Source organism: Sus scrofa, chromosome 15 (assembly GCF_054392235.1).
Source record: "Sus scrofa isolate SSC_HxYL_T2T_F1_AM1 chromosome 15, Sscrofa_HxYL_maternal_Yorkshire_Landrace_v2.0, whole genome shotgun sequence".
NCBI lineage: Eukaryota > Metazoa > Chordata > Mammalia > Artiodactyla > Suidae > Sus > Sus scrofa.
The window spans coordinates 122,972,455-122,997,091 of NC_139397.1; the positions used below are offsets into that span (position 1 = coordinate 122,972,455).

The 24,637-nt window shown below is 38.7% G+C and overlaps 1 protein-coding gene across 9 annotated transcripts in view; it reads left to right on the forward strand.

Moving 5' to 3' along the window:
* The window catches only part of PARD3B (par-3 family cell polarity regulator beta), a 1,028,888-nt gene that overhangs the window by 715,980 nt on the left and 288,271 nt on the right, over positions 1-24,637 (forward strand). For all 9 annotated transcript variants that reach the window (XM_084998493.1, XM_021075045.2, XM_021075046.2 and 6 more), the window contains 2 exons: positions 4,158-4,364; positions 5,105-5,342. In XM_084998493.1, the coding sequence (XP_084854619.1) occupies positions 4,158-4,364; positions 5,105-5,342 (445 nt within the window). The remainder of the gene's footprint in view (positions 1-4,157; positions 4,365-5,104; positions 5,343-24,637) is intronic.

Here is a 24,637-nt window from a genome sequence, read left to right on the forward strand (position 1 = left end):
GAGCCAGAAAACATGGCCCTGAAATTTCCCTCCACTCTGTATAGGGAAGGCTTCCAGGACAAGACAAGCCAATCCTTTACTTGGGAACAGATAAATCTTCAAAAATGTCACAGCATCTTAAGAAAGATTATTTCAGTGATATTTCTTTAGTAGACTTTTCAGGAAAATTTGGGCACATGGAACTTTAAGAATATTATTACACCACTCTGAAAATAACTTTTAGCATATAAGATCCCTCTTTGATAACATTTGCTATCATTTATTCTGAGAAATTTGTGACTGTCAAGTTCATGTCTCTGATGGGAAGATCGATAAGTTTATCTGGATCTTAGAGAACATGGTCACTAAACACAGAAGTCCTAAGTTAAAAAAAAATATACAGCCTTGCTGTTAAAGTTTGGGAAAAGATTTATTTCTTGGCATTTACAACTAACCGTAACTGGCCTGGATGTATTGAAAAGTCATGTTCATATTAGTTCTGTAGATACTCAAAATGGCACAAGCAAATGCTCAAATTTGGACACAGTCACCTTGTGGCTTATAACATGTGATATTCAGAAATCACTTTCAGCCAACTGCTTAAAATCAACCACAGCCAATGTCATATCAGCTACAGGTGAAAATGTAAGAAGTCATCACTTTTGGGGATGACTTCATTGGGATAGAGTGACTGAGATTTTGATTTTGATTAATTACTCACTTTATATTATCCCTTCAAAGAGACTCTACCTTTAGTGGGAGCCTAGTCCCCTCCCCCCCGCAAAAAAAAATATATATATATATATAATTTGTGTAACTGGTTAGGTTAAAAATAAACATTGATTCTTCCCATTCTGAAAAGTAAAGAATTTCCAATGCAACACCAACCTAAGCTGGAACTGATGAGGGCAGGGAGGAAGGAAGATTGAACGTGACAATTCATTGTATTCACATATGATCTTTATGTGACAAAACACTTTATTCCAAGTGTTCTGTTGACATTTAGTGCTGATGCCATCAGGTGACATAATAAATCTCTTATAACCAGGAACCTTGACCTTCCCCCTTAGGAGCTTTGGACATGTAAAGGAAATGTGAACCCTAGACAAAGTCCCTTTCACTTGGAGATTCAATTCAGACAGTTCAGTGCACCTGTAAGTCCTTGTAAGGATTTTCCTGATTTCAGATTCTCCTCTCTAACATCAGCCTTTTTGTCCACTACTATATCCTATTTACTCCCCAGAAATAAGTAAGAAAGTTGTTTTCAAGCCTGAAAATCCCTGAATCCACATTTACAACCAAGACTCAATTGCCCTTTCTCCTTTCAGTTTTGCTGTATACTTCATCCAGCAGAGCTGGGTTATAATTTTGGCTGACATTAGTTGACACTTCTAATTTGTGACTTCTATTTATGTAAAGTGAATTAATTACTGGCTCTATTAATCCTGCAAAACCCATGAATCCTTGATGTTTGGTTTGCTTAGAATGAGTAACAGTGTATTTGTTCCTCCTCAAATATGACTTCTTGCTGAGCTTTAGATGAGCTCCTTTTAGATAACATGCCTTATATCTTGGACGATTTATTCACTTTCATGTTCCCCGGAATTTACTGTTAATGGTTGACGTGAATACTTAACAGTTTGGGCTCTAATATAATCTCCTGAATGGCAATTAATAAATAAAAGATGGTTACCATTGTTGACAGAGGAACTAGGCTTTCTCTGTTAGTTTTCATCTTTGTGTTTTCACCAAACTTCATGTCAGATCCCTAGGGGTTGATTGTGTAAAATGTTTTCTGTAAACTCCAAAGCTTTTGCTGTTGCTTTAGTACCCCCAAGCCTCTATGTTGCTTTTTGTTTCCTTGTCAAAAATGATCTTAATCAATTTCTGTTTCTTCCACTTACCTTCCTTCCTAGGACTATAAGAAACAGGCCTCTTTCTGGATTTAGTAGCTATGTATTCTTACTATTTATAATTAGCCAGTGGCACCTGACATTTGTCCCTGAAATTTCTTATAATTTTTTTTTGCTTAGTCCCATCTCTGTTGCATTTATTACTGATACACTGTTGCCTATAAAATGCAATGTTTATTGTCATCACATATTTTGTTCAAAGTGCAAAATTGCCTCCAGGAAGTTAATGATGAAACTATAAAACAATGTCTAGTTTTGCATTTTTGTCTGCTTGACTGGTCTCAGGGCTAATCTAGACTAATGGTTTTAGTTGGGAGATGAGGAAATTAGGGGCCATTTTAAGTAGCTTGACCATAATCAAGTAACAGGCAGAGGACAATTATAACTTTATATAGTACAAGGCAGAAAAGGCAGTTAGGCTAACTGACGACAGTTCCCAGTTCTGATGTTTAAGTATGTATCTTTAGCCAAGGAATTTCATTATTCTGTTTCCTCATCTGTAAATTGGGAACAATACTGACTGTGGAGCAACAATGAGGATTGTAGTAAGTTAATGTAGGTAAGGCATTTAAAATAGGGCTAAGCACTCCCTACATTGTTACTTATTAGTATTATGGTCATTCTTTTGACTTATACTATATTCGCAACGTATCGGAGACTGTGTTTTTTTAACTTTATGCGCTTTATGCTTGTCTATATAGGCCTTATACCTTTGTTATACTTTGTATTTACCTACAAGGAATACTTGTAGTAATACCTACAAGTATTTTGTTAAGCAGCTAGTTATAATGTTCATGGTGGCAACATTAGTAGAAGCAGAAATAGTGATCACAGTAAGAAAAGATAGTGCCATTTCCTGAGGCTTACATGCTAAGCATTGAAGTAGGTGCTTTATGTACACAGCCCTTAATATGTACCCAATCTATAGCTATTGAAAAACTGAAAAGTATTTCATTTCCAGAAATGCAACTGTAGCCCCTTCATGACAATAATCTCCTTCGTAACTAGAGGGGATCATGAGCTTTGACCCTGGTGGAAAAGAGCCCCCCCTGGAATTCCTTCCATCTTTAAAATAATCCTTGTGCTGCTGGTATTTATATAGCCTAATCCTGTTGCAGACAACCAGGAGCCTGGCTGTGGGTGGGAATGGAGGTCAAGGCATGGGTGAAAGGGGGCAGGTAACTGGGCAAGAGAAACTGTGCAAATGAAAAAGAATGTATATATGTACGTGTGACTCGGTCACCTTGCAGTACAGGAGAAAGTTGACAGAACACTGTAAACCAGCTATGATGGAAAAAAAAATCATTACATAAATAAATAAATAAAAATCAAAAGTCTACACATAAAAAAAAATACCTAGCAGAGCACAAATTATTAAATTTCACCTAAGTGTTTTTTTTTTTTTTGGGGGGGGTGGAAATCTTATGTCATACGAAGAAAGTGGCTTCTTTTCCAGATACCCAAATAGAAATGCATTTTGTACAATAAGCATCGACACAGAAAACTTGTTTTCTTTCTTGCTTTGCTTTGTGGACTAAATAAATTGCATTTGCTGTACAGTAACAACACAATGGGGTAAGGTAAAGTGTTTAACCACAAATGTTACAGTCATCTACAATGCTCTTTGATTTTTGTGTATAATACATTGCTTAATAATTATAAAAACAATGGTGCAAACTGTTACATTTGGAATGGATGGGCAAAGGGGTCCTACTGTACAGCAAAGGCCTCTGTGTATGCCTGGGTCCCTTTGCTGTACAACAGAAATTGAAGAAACATTGTAAATCAACTATACTTTGGTTTCGAAAACTTTAAAAATAAAGAAATGATGGAAATAATAAAAAACTACAATATTTGGAAGTGCTTGGGATAGGAACTGTGCGAGAAGCAGTCAGCATGTTAGGTGCTCTGTGTGTATGTGTGTGTGCATATACACACTCTCATACGTATAATCTCTACAGACTTCTCTAGCCTTTCACATTCGTGTATGTATGTACATGTGCACGTATATGCACATGCATATTTATTTCTATGCAGAACATGTATCATCATTTTAAATCTTCCAACAATTTTCCAGAAAAGGAACTAAGTCTCAGCAAACTCAAAGTACTTGCTCAAAGTCACAAAAAGTGGCAAAGCTGAGATTTAATGCTGAGTCCCACCCACTTAACCTGCTACTTTTGGAAAGAGAACAGCAAGCCTTCCCACTGTACTGTGCTGCCTCCTTAGGAGAAGGTTGACCTTTGCCCGTTTTTCCTCCCCCAGAATCTCCAGGCAAAGATTTTGGACCCACTCTGGGTTTGAAAAAATCCAGCTCCTTGGAGAGCCTGCAGACAGCTGTTGCCGAGGTCAGGAAGAACGAACTTCCCTTCCACCGGCCCCGGACCCACATGGTCCGAGGTCGAGGCTGCAACGAGAGCTTCCGAGCTGCCATTGACAAATCTTATGACGGACCAGAGGAATTTGAAGCTGGTAGGGCAACATGCTTCCTTAAATGGTTTCTTCTTCTCCTTATTATCTGCGAATCGTAGGCAAGAATGGGTGCTTAACTACAGAGAAAAATGATTTAAGGATCGCAATTATATTTTTAATATTAAAAGTAATTCATTTTCCTGATATGTTTTGCCCTTTGGCTTAACGAACATGGAATTGGAGAACGCAATATGCAATTTATTTTACAGCGCCACCACTAAAAAAATGTTCTCCTTCAATTTCCTACCAGGACCAACTGTCATTTACCCTTAGGGTAGCGGTACTAAGTATGCATTTCTTGACATTCTTATTCAAGTCATTAGATGCAGCCTTGACCTGAGGACTGACTGCATTAATTGGGTAGAAGCAGTTGGGTTATAGTTGTACGCAAAAACTTCTCCTGGAAATAAACTCAGCCTGTTTGTTTCCCACCATGTAGGCTTTCTGAGTTGATCAAGGTTAACGAGCTGCTTTCAGAGACATCAGTGTTTCAGGACATATCAAACATTTTATATTACGGGCTAAGCAACCAGAGTCTCCCACCCCAACAGCAAACTTTGCTGGAAGTAACCAGATTTAGGCAGTTGTTGCTTCAAAATGTATGCATGGTCACTGGGAGGGTAGAATTCCAGAGTGCTTTTATTCATTCTCCTGTATTTTACATTTTAATTTTTCCTGGGATCCTAACAGTAAGTGCCCCTGATCATGTGTACTGATATATTTTTTTTTTCTCTGTGCAGATGGTCTATCTGATAAGAGCTCTCACTCTGGCCAAGGAGCTCTGAATTGTGAATTGGCACCTCAGGGGAGCTCTGAGCTAGAGAATGTGGAAAATAAAGCCAGGAAAATCAAAAAAACAAAAGAAAAGGAGAAGAAGAAGGAGAAGGGCAAATTGAAAGTCAAGGAGAAGAAGCAGAAAGAGGGAAATGAAGATCCAGAAAGAAAAATAAAGAGGAAGGGATTTGGTGCCATGCTGAGGTAGGGATGTGCTCTGAAAGCAAAGCTGGGTTGGTTTGGTTTGGTTTTGTTTCTCCTGGTGAAATTGCTTATTTGTATACACTCAAAAAAAAAAAAAAAAAAAAAAAAAAAAAAAGCTTTTCTTCCTCAGCTAGATGCTAAAATCTAAACTGGTAACTGTGCCTGTTTCTTTTCTGCAGAGGCAGAAGGAACCTTCTTGGTTGGCTCCTGAGCTCATGGTGATGACAGGAAGCTGTCATAACTCTCTGTCAAAGAAAGGCCAATGCTTGGTAGAGGCATGGGCAGTGCCCATAGGCCTTGGCACTAAGGCATTACGTGGGAAAAGAAAATGCTTCTTCTGTCAGCACAGGGAAAGCAGGAAGTGAGGGTGTCCTCAGCTGTGACCTCTAGAAGCCCCCCTTTGAACGACAGAAGACAGGGTAGACGAACCACAATCCCTCTCCCACCCCACCCCCTGTGGTTCCAGGTGTGCTCATGGCTGGGTCTGTGGGCACATTCGTTGGCACCTGCAGAGCCAGTGTGGTGTGGTATGGTGTGGTGGAGACGTCCTTGCATCTGGAATCAGGCAGCCTTAGTTTAGTCCATGACCCTCCGCTCAGGAGCTGTTGGGCTCCACGCACATGACTTAACTTCCCTGAGTCTTGGTGTCCTCACTTTGAAAATGAGGCTAGTATACCTGCAGTCTAACTCAACCAGATGGTGAGACAAGATGTCATAGGCAGTCCGTCCGCTGACCATCGAAAACCTTCAAATAGACTCTGTTGATGCTGTCACAATGTCCCTGATTTGATGACATGTCAGTTTTCTGGCTGATGGCTTTCTGGTCACTTCTGGGTATTAAAACAACCTCTTTGTCAGGGGCTAAAAATCTACCATCTCGTACCAATCACCACCTTCTTCTTCCCTGCCCCTCATGCCTCCACCCCATGGAGGGCCCTGCAGTGTGATGGAGGCAGGATTTCACCTTCTCCTGTTTCTCTGAAACCAGGAGAAGGGAAGGGCTTTATTAAAATAAAGAGTTTGGCTTAACCGGTGTATCTGGTATAGTCTGGTGGTCAGGGGCCCTTTATGGGCCACTTTTGTGGATTTTTCAGAGAACTTGTTCCCGCACCAATCACTGGTATAGGAGATTTATTTTTCCACTGATTCCTAGGACCCTCTAATTTCAGATAGCATAACCCTGAAGTCTCCTTACCCCAGATGGTAGACTTCTTGGAAGATGTTGGTTCAAGGTGGCTTTAGTCTAACTTCCTTCTAGAGCATCTGTCTGGCTCACTAGAATGCTGAACTCTCGCCCCTCCACGTGATGGAAATGTAGCCTGTTCCCGCTGCTCCCCTTTCTCCTCACCTGCAATATAGCCCCCAACCAGGCTGGTGTCTTCAGATCATCAAGCAAACAGGTACAAAGGGGGATGCAAGTCTCCTTTTGCATAATTGCCTCCAGATTCTCCAAGGGGTTTTCTTGTTGCATCCTCACTTAAGTTTTTTGGTAGTGAGAGGGGAAATCGCCTCTTTCCATTACCTATTCCACTCCTGTAATTCCCCATCACAGGAAATCTGCCTCTCAATATCTACCCTTCTATTCAGTGGGCTGAAGGTGAGTGGGAGGTGATAGTGGATGGGCCAGTTTGGTACCTCTTATTAAACCATTAGGTGATATCTTTCTTAGGAAAGCTGGGGGCCATTTGCCATCATGTGTTCTCAGTTTGGGATCTTCCACTGAAATTTTAGATAGAAATGGAAACTCCCACTCCATATTCATATCTGTTATTCATATAAGAACCCCCCTCTCCTCCCGTGTGTGTATATATAGTTATATATACACAGACATGTATATATATATATATGTGTGTGTGTGTGTGCACTCAGACATATATATAATCTATATATATCCACTAACATATAATATCTCTATATGTAGATATACATCTAGATATATCTATATCTATATAGATGGATATATATGACTATATATATGGATAGATCTATCTATCTATAGATAGATAGATACAGATATCACTTTGCAAGTACAAAGAGAGATTTAAGGACACAAATAGTATTAACACCAGTGGACAGATTTCCCATAAACATAAATTTGTTTTTCCTGGTAGTCTTTGTAGACTCTGTATTTCCATTTGCCATTTTAAATTTTAAACTTGCCCTTATTCTGGGGAACTATTATGATCACTAAAAGTTATGAGCTAGGCATCCCGATAATAACAATGGCATACAATAATGCCAGCTGCAATATATTCAGATGAGAATTGCCTTTGAATTTATGAAGTTCAGGGGTTAAAAATGCAGGCTCTGTGTAAGTCTGATACCAGCCCTGGCCTCTCTACTGTCCATCTAGGTAACATTGGGCAAATTATTTAATCTCTTTCTGTATCAACTTGAAATGGGAATATCAATAGAATCTACCATCATTAGGAGAATTAGAGTTGCTTGATTACATCTAACTTGCTTAGAACAGTGCCTGGCAAGTAACAAACATTCAGTCAATGTTAATTATTGTGGTACACAGAATAAATGGCCTTCCTAAAGATGTCCATGTCCCAACCTTCAGTACCTGGGAATAAGTCATATTGCATGGCAAAGGAGAATTCAGTTTGCAAGTGGAATTTAAGGTTGACCTTAAGATAAGGTGATTATCCTGAACTTCCCCCAGTGGACCAAACACCATACAAGGTACCTTGAAAATCGAAGAGGGAGATGTGACTATGGAGGAAAGATAGAGAAATGCAGTATATGACTGGAGGGACCATGAGCCAAAGAGTGTGTGCAGCCTCTAGAAGGTGGAAAAGGGAAAGAAATAGATTCTCTCTGAAAAGTTTCTAGAAAGGAATGCAGTCTGCCAGCTCCTAATTTCAGCCCATTTCTATTATTTACACCTGTTAAGTTCATGTTAATTTTTTGTAGCATCGATAGAAAACCATTTGGCTTTATCACAATTAATTAATACTTCTACCATATCAGAGTAATTTATAAGGGCAAAAACTTCTCTTTAAGGTGTTAAAGAAGAAAATGATAAAGATTTAACTAGAGTAGTCTGTAAATGTAAAAACTATTAGAGCTTCACATATCCCATTTTCTAGAATATTGTTAGATTAAGCCTTAACTTTATATTTTATTTCAGATGATTTGACTTGGCAGGTTCATACTCAATTGCCCAGAGTATACAGCTGGCTCTTCCTGTTGTTGTCCAATAGTTCTGTATTTTCCCTTGGTAGAAATCACAAGTCCTGGATCCTTGAGACATCTAGCAACTCTGATTTTGTTTCTTTCTACTATTTTAGCAAAATTAAGATCCAAAAGGTGGTGTTTTATCTCCGATGTAAAAATAGCAACTGTTTTCTGTAGCCTTTTGCATCTGAGTTTGTGAGCATATTGGAGATGCTGCTCCATGCACATTTCAACAACAAAGAAGACAAAGGCTGTTACCATTAGCCGACAGATTTTACTTTAGTTCTCATCTGCTGCTCAGATGCTATTGACTTAGTTTCTTATTTAAAAAAAGATTGATTGCTCTAAGGATCTCTAGGAGTTAATGTGTGCTCTAAATATGTATTATTTTTTCCACTATCTGCCTTTCACAGAAACTCTTTTGAACATAGGGCTTAAATGTAGGTTGCACAGTTGTACCATGGACAGTGGTGCTTAGCCAAGGGTGTGAGCGGGGACTGAAGTTTTGCCTCTCTCTCTTTCACCATGCTATACATCATGGAAATAAAAATGTGTTAGCCTTGGCTTTGCTCTTGCTTGTGAAACGCTATGTGTCAGGTGCTTTTCTGATATTTGCCAGTCCCTTTGTGTTAATGGCATGTAGTAGCACAGCTTAGCTCAGTTAATTTAACCTACTCCCAATCCTTTTGAAAAAATTCTGGGGGAATCTCATTAATTCATACCTTTACATGTGCTGTCCGGTTCTAGTATGCATATGCTTTGCTGATTTCAGAATTACCTCCTTGCAGATTCAACTACAGCTTTTTCACAGGGTGTGATTTATTGTAGAAAAATATGCAGCTTGAGAATCTACCAACTTCAGTAGTTTCCCTGTATCATTTGTTTACCTGCTATTGAAAGAGAATTTTAGAGGTTCAAGATGTCTGCATTTTTCTATGATGTGTTTCCTATACTCTCCATGGCACTACCCTGCAGAAAAAACCACCGGTGGCTCCATGCAGCCAAAGGGTAAAGTTCAAATCCCCTCCATAAACAACTCTCTGGCTATCAGTCCCACACCGCCTTCCTGGGGTCTATTAGATGGTTTCTAAGTCCTGAAGAAATATCCTTTGGCTAAGAAAATCTTGCCCTGTCTAGAGCGGAAAATCCAAAAGGCAGTTCTTTATTTCTTAATTATTTAATAACCTTGTTAATCCATACAGTCTTTGAACGGAATTCTGTCACAGATTTGTGTTTAAAATCCATTCCTTTATATCATAGTCTCTATTATCTCTTGATCACTCACTTCCAAAGTCTCCGGACTCTCAGCTTGTTCTAGACCCTAAATGGAAAGGCTTGATGTCAATCAAGTACCTTTTTCTATACCTTTGGTATGATTAGGTACAAGAAGAAATTTGCCCAGACACTCCTTTTTGATGGATTAACAAAGAACAAAGCGTAAAGCCTGTCAATTGGAATTTCACTTCTGTTTTTTAATATTTTTTGCCCATGGAGTTCCCGTCGTGGCACAGTTTTTAATGAATCCGACTAGGAACCATGAGGTTGCAGGTTTGATCCCTGGCCTCGCTCAGTAGGTTAAAGATCCAGCATTGCCGAGAGGTGTGGTGTAGGTTGCAGACGCGGCTTGGATCCCAAGTTGCTATGGCTCTGGTGTAGGCCAGCAGCTACAGCTCCAACTGATAACCCCTAGCCTGAAAACCTCCATATGCCGTGGGAACAGCCCTAGGAAAGACTATATATATATATATAATTTTTTTTGCCCATGTTCATTGGGTTAGTAATATACATTGAATGCCTTCTCTTTGCCAAGCATGTTCATTTTTATTCTTCTTTTATGTAACACCATTTATTAGAGGCCTGCCTTGCCTCAGTCACTATTCTAAGCACTGGGAAGACGGCAATAAAGCCCCTACTCTAATGGTACTTAAAAAAAAAATCTTAACAGAAGGAAAAACAAAGATTTTTGAATCTCTCATGGTGAGTTTCAACCAGAAACAAGCACAATATGACAAAACAGGTAAACAACCTGTAACAGTGAATTTCCCAGGGAGTGGTGGGATGGTTGCCTAGGAAACGACTAAGGGGAATCAACAGTCAGTTTTTGTGGTGCTGAGCAAGACCTCCTGGTCCTGCTCTTGTGGAATTTACATTCCAGTGAGGGAGTGAGAATAAACAACTCACTCAAAATAGTGGAGATTATTCCGGGCTGTAGCAGGTGCTGAGAAGAAGGTAAAATCAGAAGAGATGGTGTCCTGTCACCTTCAGTAACTGTCCACCAACCTAACAGAGTGTGCGCCTGCCCAGACTACCCTGAATTTTTAGCAGATACTTTATCAGAACTTAACACACTGAAGTACTAATGCCAAATCTCTTTATGCTTGCCTTCCCCCCGCCCCTGCTTTTTTGTAGTATATGAATATGGGGAGGTTATATTTATAAACCAATTTCACATAAAGCTATAACAAAAAGCTAACACATATTGTGTCTGTTTTAGTATGTAAAGCCCTATCATACCTGAAGAAAACACTTTGAAGACACATGGTCTATAATCTAAATGTTGAACCGGACTTGTAGATGAACTCTGTTCACCCCAGCCCGTCAGTTGAATATTTTTTATTATTTCTTCTTATCTCAGCTAGTGCAGGTATACCTCAGGATAACTGGTTCAGTTTCTACATCAAAAAACCTAAATCATAAACCCTTTGATGAGGGCATTTTTGGAAATCCAGAGGCATTAACTTTTTTGGGGGGGTGCATGCTGCAGGGGTAGCATATGAAAGTTCCCAGGGTAGGAGTCAAATTGGAGGTGCAGCCTATGCCACAGCCACAGCAATGCTAGATTTGAGCCATGTCTGCAACCTACACCACAGCTCACAGCAATGTCGGATCCTTAACCCACTGAGTGAGGCCAGGGATCAAACCCACATTCTCATGGATACTAATCAGGTTTGTTTCCACTGAGCTACAACGGGAACTCCCAGAGGCATCGACTTTTTATTTCTAAGTTTTGCAAATACTAAAACATCTATATTTCATTTATTTCATACTAAAATATACTACAAGCATGCTTCATTTTTATTGTGCTTCACTTTATTTTGGTTTGCATATATTTTTTTTTAATTGAAGGTTTGTGGCAACCCTGCCTTGAGCAAGTCTATTGGTGCCATTTTTCCAAGAGCATTTCCTCACTTCATGACTTTGTGTCACATTTTAATAATTCTTGCAATAGTTCAAACTTTTTCAGTATTATTATATTTGTTATGGTGATCTGTGATTAGTGGCTTTGACTATTGCAAAAAGATTACACAACTCACTGAAGGCTCAGAGGATAGTTAACATACTTTAGCAATAAAGTATTTTTAATTAAGGTATGTACATGGTTTTTTAGACATATTGCTATTGCACATTTAATGGACTGCAGTATAATGTAAACCTAACTTTTATATGCACTGGAAAACCAAAAAATGTGTGTGACTTGTTTTATTGCAATATCACTGCCATAGTCTGGAACTAAACCCACAAATACATGCCTATATATATATATCTTATTGAAGCTAGGGCAACGCTATGTAATGACATCTGCTATGAATTATTTAAAAAGAACACTCCCACACACACACACACACACACACACATACACACACACCCTTGTCCACCATCACCACCCCCACAAACAGCAACACAGACATCACCACCACCAAATTAATTCTTAACCGAGTTGAAAATCTGCCCCTTATAAGCTCTATGGCCTTCATTAATCCCTTTGAGTCTTAGTCTGCTCATCAGTAAATTAGGGATAAAAACACATCCTCTCTGAGTTGTTGTGAGGTTAAAGAGTTTCTATGAGCAAAGCTATCAGTATGGTGCCTGGCTGTGTACACTTCCCTTCTTGTCTTTCCTCAAGGCTCCACCTCAGTCAGCCAACCAGCAGACGTTGCCTTTGACTTAGAGCCCACTAAATTTCTGCTTTGGTTTTTAATTTTTCCTCTAATTGCTATTATATATTTCAGCCGGACATGCTGTCTTTAGCCTGGCCAATTTTTCGTAATAAACTATAAGAATTAATGATAGAACTAAAATCATTCATTTATATTTTGTAAGCTTTGGGTCACCCCTTTCTAAAGGTAGCCATGAACTGTTTTCAAAGGTCATTTCATCTCTCGGGGGAATAGCAAAACTTTCTATTACTAAATACAAATAGAAAATGGACTCAGGGAATTCCCAATGTGGTTCAGTGGAAACACATCTGACTAATATCCATGAGGATGCAAGTTTGATCTCTAGCTTCGCTCAGTGGCTCAGGGATCCGGTGTTGCCCTGAGCTGTGGTGTAGGTCACAGACATGGTTTGGATCCTATGTTGCTGTGGCTGTGGTATAGGCCAGCAGCCATAGCTCTGATTTGACTCCTAGATGGGAACTTCCATATGAGGCAGATGTGGCCCTAAAAAGCAAAAAAAAAAGAGAGAGAGAGAGAGAGAAGAAAGTGGACTCAAACAGAGAATCAGTTTTGTGTTTTCTTTTCTTTTTCTTTTTTTTTTCCTCCTTCCTATATTTTGGGTCAGAACAGACTTGAGATTATTCATGCATGGCTCAGTTATTTCATTGGACAGCCTTGGACGTTGTCTTATAATACATTACCCCCAAAGAGACATTTTGACTCGATTTTTAAATTAGGTTAGATCGACTGAACCCTTACATCTCTAGGGAGCATGACATATCTGTCATTTACTTCTCCTCCTTCCCTTGATCCCAAAGTGGCTATTACAGGTCTCAAGCCCAGTGAGTGTAATGCGGCCGTGCCCGTCGTTACCTCTTTCTAGTTGTAAGATATCTGGTTATCCCTTCAACTTTATGGGTATGAAGGGTAACCTTGCTAATGTAGCCAGGCCAGTGAAATTTTAACAGTCATTTCCCCAAAGGCAAAAGGCCAACAAGCTGGCGTTAAGGTGTTGGGTTTCATGAAGTAGCGGCCAGTTTGAAACATGAAATTTCAGATGAGAAATGAAAGCTACAGTAGGTCAAAGTTCATAACTCAGCTTCATGCTGGCTATAGAAATACACAGAAAACACAGAGCCTTGCAGATCAGGGTAAAATGGCTGCATATATCGAGTTTAAGAGAAATATATGAAGGTGGCAAAAATAAATAAATTCTCATGTCAAAGGCTACTACTGGTGCAGCCATCCATCCTCTTTCATAGCTGTTTATGACTGTAGAAGAAAAGAAATAGAAGCTGAAAGCACACTGGAATTTAGTTAGGCTCATTTGGTAACTCTGAATTTTCTCACCTCACAGTCCATCTTAAATTATTTACTTTCTCTTTCACAGCATGAGCCATGAATATTTTGTTTCTTCGTTTTGTTAATTTGCCAATTTTCCTTTGAGCTAAGTGCCCTAGCAATTTTAATTTTTCATTCGAGTTGGGAAGAGCAATGACCCTTTTTTTTTCCTTATTACTATCACAGGCCTGGACTCAGAATGCTACTTTTTATGACCAGCAGTGTTGAGCCCATAATGGAATTGCAAAGTAGAGAGTGTAATATACCGATATTGACTTCCATTAAACCCAGTGGTGTGATCGCTGATAATATTTATATATTTATGTATTATACACCCTAGCTTTTGTTCGTTTGCAACTAAGCACCAGAGGGGAAAATTAGCATCATAATATGAATAGATTGTGAACAGGAGACTGCAAAGAATTGGAGAGGGAGCCTCTGTGAACAGGGCAAGTGATATAAAATGATGGAGAGAGATGCAAGTACAGTAACTAAAAAGTATAAATTAAATTTGGATCAAACAAATTTAGGGTTGCTTGGTTGACATTTATTTCTTAACTAAAAGAAGATCTAGAGACAGATGGGTTACTCCTCTGATAGGCTGAGTGCAAAGACAAATGAGCTGCTACAGTGCCCAGCATGCAGAGTTTGTTTGGTGTCTGACTTTAATAATTTTTTTTTCAGCTGTCAAGCACGTCTGTGAATGTTTATCGTCCCTTTTTTGGGGAAGGGAGGGGAGTGTTCACAGAAGGGTGAGGGGCATGGATGGAGTTAATTAGTATAAAAATGTACGGGTAGCTTGTTTTCAAAATCATTCTAACGGCTGATTGCTGTTCATCGTCTTCCCTCCCATGTAAGCTGATTCCTAAGTAGCTCTGTTTGTGGCTTTCCAAAGCAAGATGATTTTCTCATACTTATCACAATAAAAAATGATCACGGAGAATGTCAACGGAAAGGCTATTTGTTTAATTAGGATTCTCTTCTCTTCTTAATATGTGTGCACAGCTTCCATTAACGTTAATGTGAATTACGAAAGAGCGCTGAAGAAGAAGAGACCCCTATACCTCATTCCTTTCCTTGGATAATGAGGCTTAGATTTGTTAACAGATCAGAACAAAAGTCCAGTGGGAAAAAAAAATTGGCTTAACTTTTAAAGAAATTGCTATGCTGAAAAGAACTTTCACAAGCACTAAAGTGGAAAATACACGTTAATAAATAAACTTCATTAGCATCTAAGGTGAAACATCATCATTTAAGATGCTGGATTAATAAAATGCAAAGGGCTTCCTAATGGACGCATTTGCATACTCATATTAAATAACTAATAAAACATATTAACAACAGTTTTATTCATATATATAAACACTCATAAGTTCCTAGTTGAGACTGTATTTGCCTAATTTGCTTTGTGCCATGTCCAGCACAATGTCATGTCCTTGTAGGATGTTTACTTAATACTATTAGATAATGACATGTATAGATTTAATAATTTGCTTAAAGGAAAAATGGAATTAGTTCTTTATTTAGCACCTTTTATCTGAGAACTTGAATGTAATTTACTAACATCCATCTTCCAGATGCATGGGAGATGAATGCAGCAAATAGCAGCTTTACTTTGCAGATAATAAAGGATGAAAAGTGAAGTGAAACAGGCTGCCTAGGAGACAGATTTGAACTGATAACAATACTAAGACCACTCTTGATCATTGCTACGATTGTATTAGCATCTAAAAGTGTGTTGACACCATAATTCTGTATATACTTTCATACACCCATAATTCTTTATTTTTGCCATTCATTGAGTTTTTCGAAGTCAGTGCATAAAACAACAACTTAATAACATGCGATGCTTAGTGGAAAAGACTTGAACTTTTGGCATAATAACTGTACCTGTTTTCCTCATAGAATAAGAGGCTACCCAGAAGAATTAAAAACAGGTATAGTAGATATGCAAATGGAAAAATGGATATGAGATATACAGACATTATTGGACTGCACGTCTAGAACTATTATCTCACCCATGCTAAATAACAGCCACTAGGATTTTGGAAGCAATCCAATTTTGTTTCTCCAGCTAGCTGCCGGTCATTTCTGCACGGTGGCCCTGCCTCACCCTCAGCTTCAACATGTCCAAAATCTAATTTATCATTCACCCACCCAAGTCACAAGCTCATCCTGACTTCCCTGACTCTGTTTGAGGCACTGCCAGGAATCCCATGACATCCGGGATGCCTCCCTCTTCCCATTTCCAGCAGCCAGCAATCCTGTTGATACTTGCAAAATGCTGTCTTCTACATCTGGGCCTTTTTTTTTTTTTTCTCCTTTCCATTCCCACTGCCATAGTCCAGTCACATTTTTTGTTATGTATGACTAGATTGTTCCCATAGACTCATAACCGATTTGCCTGCTTTCTTCCTTTTTTCATTCCAGTTCATCCTAGGCATAGCTGCTAATCATTCATTCATTCAGTTATCAGTGATTTAATGAACACCTTATGCCCTCAAATGCAATCTAGCACAGTGGCAAAGAGAAGATCCTCTAGAGTCATTCTGTTTAGGTTCAAATCACCAGTCTTTCAAATCTTTGAGCAACTACCAGTAATTCTGTACTTTGATTTCCTCTTTTGTAAAATTGGAGCAATAATAGCATCTACCCAATAGATTTGCTTTAGGAATAAACCAGATGATATATGAAAACCTGACACATAGTATGTTCTTAAAAGATAATCAGGAAATTCCCATTGTGGCTCAGCAGTAAAGAACCCAACTAGTGTCCTTGAGGACACGGGTTCGATCCCTGGCCTCACTCAGTGGGTTAATGATCTGGCATTGCTGTGAGCTGTGGTGTAGGTAGCAGACATAGCTCAGATCCTGTGTTGCCATGGCTGTGGCATAGGCCAGCAGCTGCAGCTCCAATTCGACCCCTAGCCTTGGAACTTCCATATGCTGTGGGTGTGCCCTAACAAAAAAGCACCCCCCCCCCAAAAAAAACATGATCTATTAGTAGTTTTCTGCTGTGGGGGCTGAGATGATTCCCAATTACTTAATAGTTCCCCAGAATCCAGCTGGACTCTAGAGGAGACATCTATGGAGCTTGCTAAATTTATAGATCACTGGTCCTTATCATTAGATAGTCTGGTTCCTCAGGTCTAAGCTAGGGCCTGGGAATCTCTAGATGATTCTGTTGCATCTAGTCCCAGGAACCTCCATTTGGGAACTCCTAACTTATACAAATAAAGTAATTTAGCTTGGCATTCAATACTCTCCCTGTTGTTTTTCCAATTACTTTTTCTATCATTGTTTTTTACTGTTTCTTTCTACAAACTCAAAGTCTAGCCAGATTACTCACTATTATCCAAAACAAGCTTTGTAAAGCCTTGGGTTTGTGCCTTCTCTTGGAATGACCTCCCTTCCTTCTCCCAGAGTCCTGAACCCACCTTCAGCCTCTTCTCCTTTGTGATTCCTTCTTTGACTTGCATGTCTCTCTCATCAAAACTCTTAGCGCTCCATCCAGTCTGCTCCTGTAGTACTACCCACAGGGTTTCAGCTTGGGTTTTACATGTCTGTCTCGTGTCTTCAGTGGGATTGTAAATTCCTTTAAGCAAAGGGACTTCCTCACAATGCTTGTCACAGTGTTGGCCTTTAATAAGCTTTTGCTGACTGACTGGTTTATAAGGTGTGCTAATTGGGGTAGACTTATTTGGATATTAATGTGTTGTGCCCTTTAGTCATTCTAGATAATGGTATTGAAAATAATGAAAACAGTGGAAGTGGTTCAGAAATAAGAGAGAGGGTAAACTGCATTGGACGTTAATTTTTTTTTTCTTTTTTTTAATTTCTGCTGGAAGAAAAGGTTGAAAGATGAGTTAACTGGTAATAGTAACCAGCTGTTCACCATCTCCACTGAGGACAGGGCTAGAGAAATGGGCCATGATCACTATTAAAAAAAAAATGAGGTTAGATATAAAAAAGAAGATGGTTGTTAAGCACTGTAATGAGGTTTATGAATAGGTTGTGGAATTGACCTCCCTGAAGTACTTTAACAGTAGGAAAGATGAATATCCCTCTAAAATGATATGAAAAAATTTACCAATCATTTCATTACTTTAGTATCTATTAAATGCTACTCTGGGGAAACGCAGAAAAAGATATACAACATGAACCCTTTACTTTAACTTACTATCTAATTAAGATGACCCATAAATATGAAATTATTGCCAATGAATATAGGGTTTAAAATTAGGAACCAAATCATGAGGTTAGGACCATTAGTTGTGGTTAGAATTCAGATGTGTGACCTCCAACCTCTCACTACTTCTTCATCCCCCCCAAAAAAACCCAACCCAGGCCTTTTCTAAATAAATGGATTTTCAGTATCTTTTTCCAGACTTATTTTCTAGGTCGGATGGAGCAATCCTTAATCTTTTTTGAAATAATTTGTTCAATATCATTGAGCAAGCAACTGCTAAGTATAAAACATGTGGAAAGTATGCCACCAATCTTTTATTTCTTTTTTTCTCTAATACTTGAATGAATATTTGTATTTATATAGCAAATATTAATTGTTTGTCTAATAAGTGGTGTTTTCAGTTTGGACACAACCTAGGAAACGAGTCAGATATGTTCTCTTGGTATATGCACATTTTCCTTAAAATGAGGTAGGGCTTTATTAAAGTGACATAAAATTTGCTCAGTTCCTTTTAAATAACCAGAACATCTCTGAATCCCATAAAACTATGGCTAAACCTTTGAAATATACTTAGTAAAAATATTGAAAGTGAGATATCATAATATCTAAATTTAGCTATGTAACTGCCTTCCTGAATAGAAGTTTTTCTGTGCCTGGAAGACACGAACTTTTTATACACTTGCAATATGTGTATAAATTATCATTGTGGTCATCAACTACTTGGCCACTGGCTGAAAATAATTATAGCGTACATGAGTCTGTAGACATAAATAGGTAAGTGTTGGCATCTGAAAAGCCAGTTTTGCAAGGTGAACTGGCACTGAATTGAAGGAAATAGCCCAAGACTCTAAACCTTCAAGTTGCCAAAATAGGAAATCAAATTAGAGGCAGAATGAAAAATTTGGACTTTAAATGGATTCATCCTCAGTGTGCCCTTTGGTTGCATTGGCATGACCAGCTCTTCCCAGTTCAAATACTGAAAAACCCAATTTTAAGCAAATCAGGACAGTGGGTCACCCTGGTTCATATTGCCAATTCGATCTGATTGCTTCCCTCCCTCCCTCCCCACCCTTTGATGATATATCACTATATAGTCATCAAAATTCTTCATAGAATAAAATGAAAATAGAAAGTAATTTTACTTTTAATGCCACCCAGTTGAAACATTTATACTACAAATTGAAAAACCATATGAAAGAGTGGAAACTACAAAAGAAAACTTGAGTGATCTCTTCTGTTATCTTAGTTTGTTGTGTTTGCCTGTACCTGAGCTCTCTGGTCTCCCAGAGCATACACAAGCTTTCTTAGTATCTGAAAAAAAGCCATGTAGCTCCAGAAATCAAAGTCAAAATGTCTCAGCAGAGAATGGCTAAAAGCAGCATCCCACATGGCAACAAAAGAATTCTTTAAAATATTATGTAATTCCAAACTCGAGAATGCTGAAGGCTGCATTGACCAGAAATAACATTTTGTGACTCTGATTGCAGACAAAATCACCAGTGAACAGTAAAAACCCTAATTCTGGGGCTTTTGGTATTAGTTCCTCCCATTGATAGGTTTCTTCTCCCCCAGGGACTGTAATTTTCCACTTTAAATTTGAACTCAAGTCAATGTATAGTAGAAAATCAATATTATAGATTTGTTCTGCTTTCCTTTTGCCTCCTGGAATTTTCAAAGTATGTGAAGGAACAGCTTTTATGATGAAGATGGACTGTAAAATGAAAGGGACGGCTTTGACCAATTTTCTAGACCTTTGACCAAGACACTCCATGCCAGTCTACTGATGCTGTCTCTTCCATGTTTCTGCCATGTCTTTGCTTTCCCTCTACCAGGGTGTTTAATGTCCAGAGTGATATGATCATTGACCCACTTTTGTAAAGATTCTTTGGCAAGTTAATTGGAAATTGCTATCAGAATATTTCCCCATGTATTCTACCTTCTTCCCTTTATTAGGTTTTACTATTTTTAATTGCAACTTCTTTCCCTACGTTGCAATTTGAGGAGAGGAAGGTAGGGGGGAAGAAACTCACTCACACACGCATACACACACACACAAACAAGAGTAATCCCAAAACCTAGGCTTTCAACATATATACAGATAACAGTTCTTTTTTTTCTCTTTTGTCTTTTTAGGGCTGCACCTGCAGCATATGGAAGTTCCTAGGCTAGGGGTGCACTCGGAGCTGCAGCTGCCGGCCTATACCACAGCCACAACAAGCAGGATCCAAACCATTTCTGCGATGTACACCACAGCTCACTGCAATGCCAGATCCTTAACCCACTGAGGAAGGCCAGGGATCGAACCCTTGTCCTCATGGATACTAGTCAAGTTCATCAACTACTGAGCCACGTCAGGAACTCTTACAGATGACAGTTCTTGCACTGTTAAAAAAATAAGCAAAGGTGCCAAGGAATCTCTGCAACAAATGCAGATGTGAGGACAAGGTAGGCCATTCTCACTGCCTCAGGCAGATTAAACTCCCTCCCCGGAGACTTTGACTCTTTGGTCAGCCTTCTAACTCCAGCCCACCCAACATCTTCTCTGTCTCGGCATGCTCAGGCCATACCTAGTGGAAGAGTCTGATTACTCCAGACTTGCATTTGAACTGGTTTGGATCATCTTGATCTTTTCCACTGGTTTTGTGCCACCTGGAATATAAGAGCCATGTCTTATGATTTTTTTTTTTTTCTTCCCAGTACCTCTGCCCTTGCTTCATTCTCCCTCCCTTTGCCTTCCCCTTATGTCTTCTCATAAATGTAACCCAATTTTCAGGTTCCTCCTGGCCCTAGTCTCTTGAACTAAACACAGAAATAGGTTATGGGCAGTCTCTCCCCTGACCCTGGTCAGCTTTGTGTAATTGCTCTTCACTTCGGGCATCTGGTAGACTCATCACAGAGCTCAGTAGACTACAAAGCTCTGAGTAACTATGCCTCTTAAAGTACTACCTTCCAACCTTGATGGTTTTTACTCTGGGGTCTGCCTAGTTGCATTGCCTGGTACCCTCAATCCCATGTAGGCCCCACTAGGAACCCCTCATGTTGGACTAGAGCCCTGGTATAGTGGAATTTGCTTATTTCTGACAGGTCACACCCAAAACATTCATTCCTAGCTCCATTTCCAGCCCCATATGTCTAGTTACAGAATATTTTTCCTTGAACCTTGTGTAACTTACCTGACTTTCAGGTATTTATCTGACATTTGCTTTCCTCACTGTCATGGCCTGTGCTGCTGATGGAATATGCCTGAATGGGTCACTTCTAGACTAGTTGACCAACTTCTCTGTATCTTTGTGTGATTCCTCTAGCCATTATACACCTTGATTAGTAGGACTCTACCTAATCCCCCTCCCCATTATAGGATCAGGCTTATCTGACACCGACTTGGCTGTTGCTCACTGCCTTGCCCATTAGGATGCATTCAACAGTAGATTACTGAGTTCAGTCTTGATTCTAAGAAATACATTCTAGAAATAGTAAACTAACAGTCAGTTTCTACTTGCTGATGCTTCTATAGGCTGACTTGATTTTTAAATGACAATTGGTATTTTTCTTTTGGAGTTGTGATAGAATTTGTTCCAGAATGATAGAATTAGTTTCCTGGATCCCCATCCCACTGCAACAAAGCATTGGAACAGCAGATGTTTTACAGATTTATTAAGGCAAACGTACATTTTCAGAGAGAGTGTGGGTAAAAGAAAAGGGGGGCTCACCTCACTTTACAATTGTTTTTGTATCCCCATGCTGCGGACCTGAGTGGAGACCCAATTTCTCCTGCCCCAGCCCCCTACTCTGTGCATAAGGGCTGAGTGTTGCTTGAGCTCTTTATGGGGCATATATGTTTAATCTTCTGATTGGTTTTTGGGCAGGATACATTATTTGCATGGGAAACAGTTTATGTTAGAGGGGGTGAGGAATGGGCGACATTCCTTCCCTAGTAGAGAATGAACAGCCCAGGCTGCTCAAAGTGGGGAAAGGGGCATTACAGTGAGACATGGCCAGAGGCTTTTGGGTTTAATTTCCTTGAAGCAGACTTGAAGCCTATAACCGCTAAAATAAAATCTTATTATTTATTTATTTACTTTGTCTTTTGAGGCCCACCCCCATGGCATATATGGAGAGTGCCAGGCTAGTGGTCCAATTAGAGCTGCAGCCACAGCCACAGCAACACAGGATCCAAGCCATGTCTGCAACCTATACCACAGCTCATGGATACTGGATCCTTAACCTACTGAGCAAAGCCAGGGTTTGAACCTGTGTCCTCATGAATACTAGTATTCGTCATCACTGATCCACAATGGGAACTCCTTGTTTTTTTAATCCAAAGGATTCATTTTGAAAAACTCAAGTATTAATTCTGAAAGAGAGAAACAAATCCTTTGAATACTGGAATCTCTAATGGAAGGAACTCTCTTCATTTTGCAGATAGAGGTTAAACTTACCGATAGCTCTGGTCTAAAGTTTTGCATTTTCATTGTTAAACTTTAAATCTATCACATTTTATTCCAAAAGAGATGTATCAGCAGAAAGAGAAATAGTGGTGGGTTATAGGATGTCATAGAAATTTTAAAATCCTGTTTAACAATAATGTGGCAGGCAGATACAATTTTAATCAGTATTGTCATTAACAACTATCAATAGCAAAGAGAAGATGTTCTTGTCTTTGTGAATTATGATTTATAGCTGGCACAGCAGTCACATTGAAGTATATTTATTTTACAAAATAGAGACATTGATTAAATGCACATGGCATCTCAAATACAGTTGACATTTTAAGTCAAAATTATTACAGACACACAGCCATTCATTTAAGCTATTGCTTTAAAAATGTGTCTCAACTGATTGTTAATGGAAGAAAGTCTAGCTGGGCCAATATTTCAATAAGTTGATCCTTTATTTTACTGGCATATATAGCCTGAGGGAGATTTGCCTCCTTTGGGCCGTCATATTTTTTTGCTATATCTGGTAGGTAGACCACCAGATGAAAATAGTCCCTTATGTATATACACATGGGTTCTGGGTTGCTCAGAGAGCATTCTCTTATTAGGATAAAATCATTTTTGGTTTTCTTTCCATAATCCTCTCTTCCTTCTCTGAAAAATCTTGCCTTCTAGCCTACCAACCTGCTTAGGAAGTGAGTCTTAAATAATTGATGACAGCTGTAGCTGAAACATTAATATCGTTTAGAGATGATGGCTTTTGTAATGTATATTGCTGCATGTTGCCAGTAGACCAGTGACTTTAAACAACATAAGTGTTTGAGTATTGATTGTTGATTTACAAGGTTGAGCCAATAGTACTTGTGTCTGAGAGCATACTTATATACTGTCTATATATTCTTTGATCTGTTTTCCCATTTATGTCTTTTTAACCTGAGAACTTAGATTTTTAAAAATTTTATTATGAAGTAATTTTAGACTTACAGAAAAGTTACAATACACACTACAAAATTTCTTATGTACCTTTCATCCAGACTCCTCAGATGTTAGCATTTTACCACATTAGCGCAAGCATTTTTTTTTTATCTCTTTTTCTTTCTCTCCACATGGATATGTGTAGAGACAGGCATGCATTCCTTCTTTTTCTGAGTAATTTTGTGTTTGCAAACCTTATGCCCTTTTACCCCTAAGCTTACTTGAAAGCTAGCACTGCATCTTTGATTCATTTTTGTCCTATATTTGAAAAAAGTAAAGAGCTAACCTGAATTCAACCTCAAATTGGTGAAGTTAGAAGTTATAATATGAGAAAGCTGGTGATTTCAAATAGGATGATGAGGCAAAAAACAAACAAACAAAAACACCCAAAAATAAACAGGCGTTATTCTTTTATTTTTATGGACAGTGTTATCACCATGTAATCTAAAAACCTAAATTAAGTCAGCATTGACTTCTGGTAAATGTGTACACATTTCCAAGTGGGAGATATATTTCTTTGACATTTCAGGAAACTTTAAAAGTAAGACATCTGCAAAAAGATTCAAATATCTCATCCTTGTGATGAGGCCTCATTAACCATTGAATTTTAGCATGATATGTGTGAAGGAGATGGTAAATAGGAGAATGCCCTGCTTATTACTATTAAAATTGTACTAGAAAAGGATTCTTAGACATCTAAGACTACCTTTTCCTCTCTATTTTGCTACAAATGATTTATTGTTAAAACTGGAGGGGAAATGGGGGAAGCAATACCAATCTTTGATCACCTTAGGGCTTTTCTTATAAATATCTGAGGATTTGATAACACATTTTGAAAACAAGAAATGTATAAAGATAAATGTAATGTATTAGTTATAGTGACATTAAATTCAGCCACAAAATTTATAATTCGTCTTATAAGGAATTGGGATCTGGTGAAATAGGGTCTATTCTGCCCGTCTTTTAAATTACATGTGTTAGGTATTTGGGATGTTTAAATTGGAGAGGCCACTCCAAGGATGTCTGACTTTAGTGAGGCTCTTGTGTCTTGAGAGAAAGGGGGAGGCATGGTAATACAGCTATGGTATAAAAGATATATAATACATAATATTGTAGGAGAATATAATGTACAATATAGATGTAACTGGTGGAGGGCTGGGAAAAACATCTGTTGAGAATTAGTGCTTAAATAAAAAAACCCACAATTCCCTGAGCATTCAGTCCAGCTTTTACA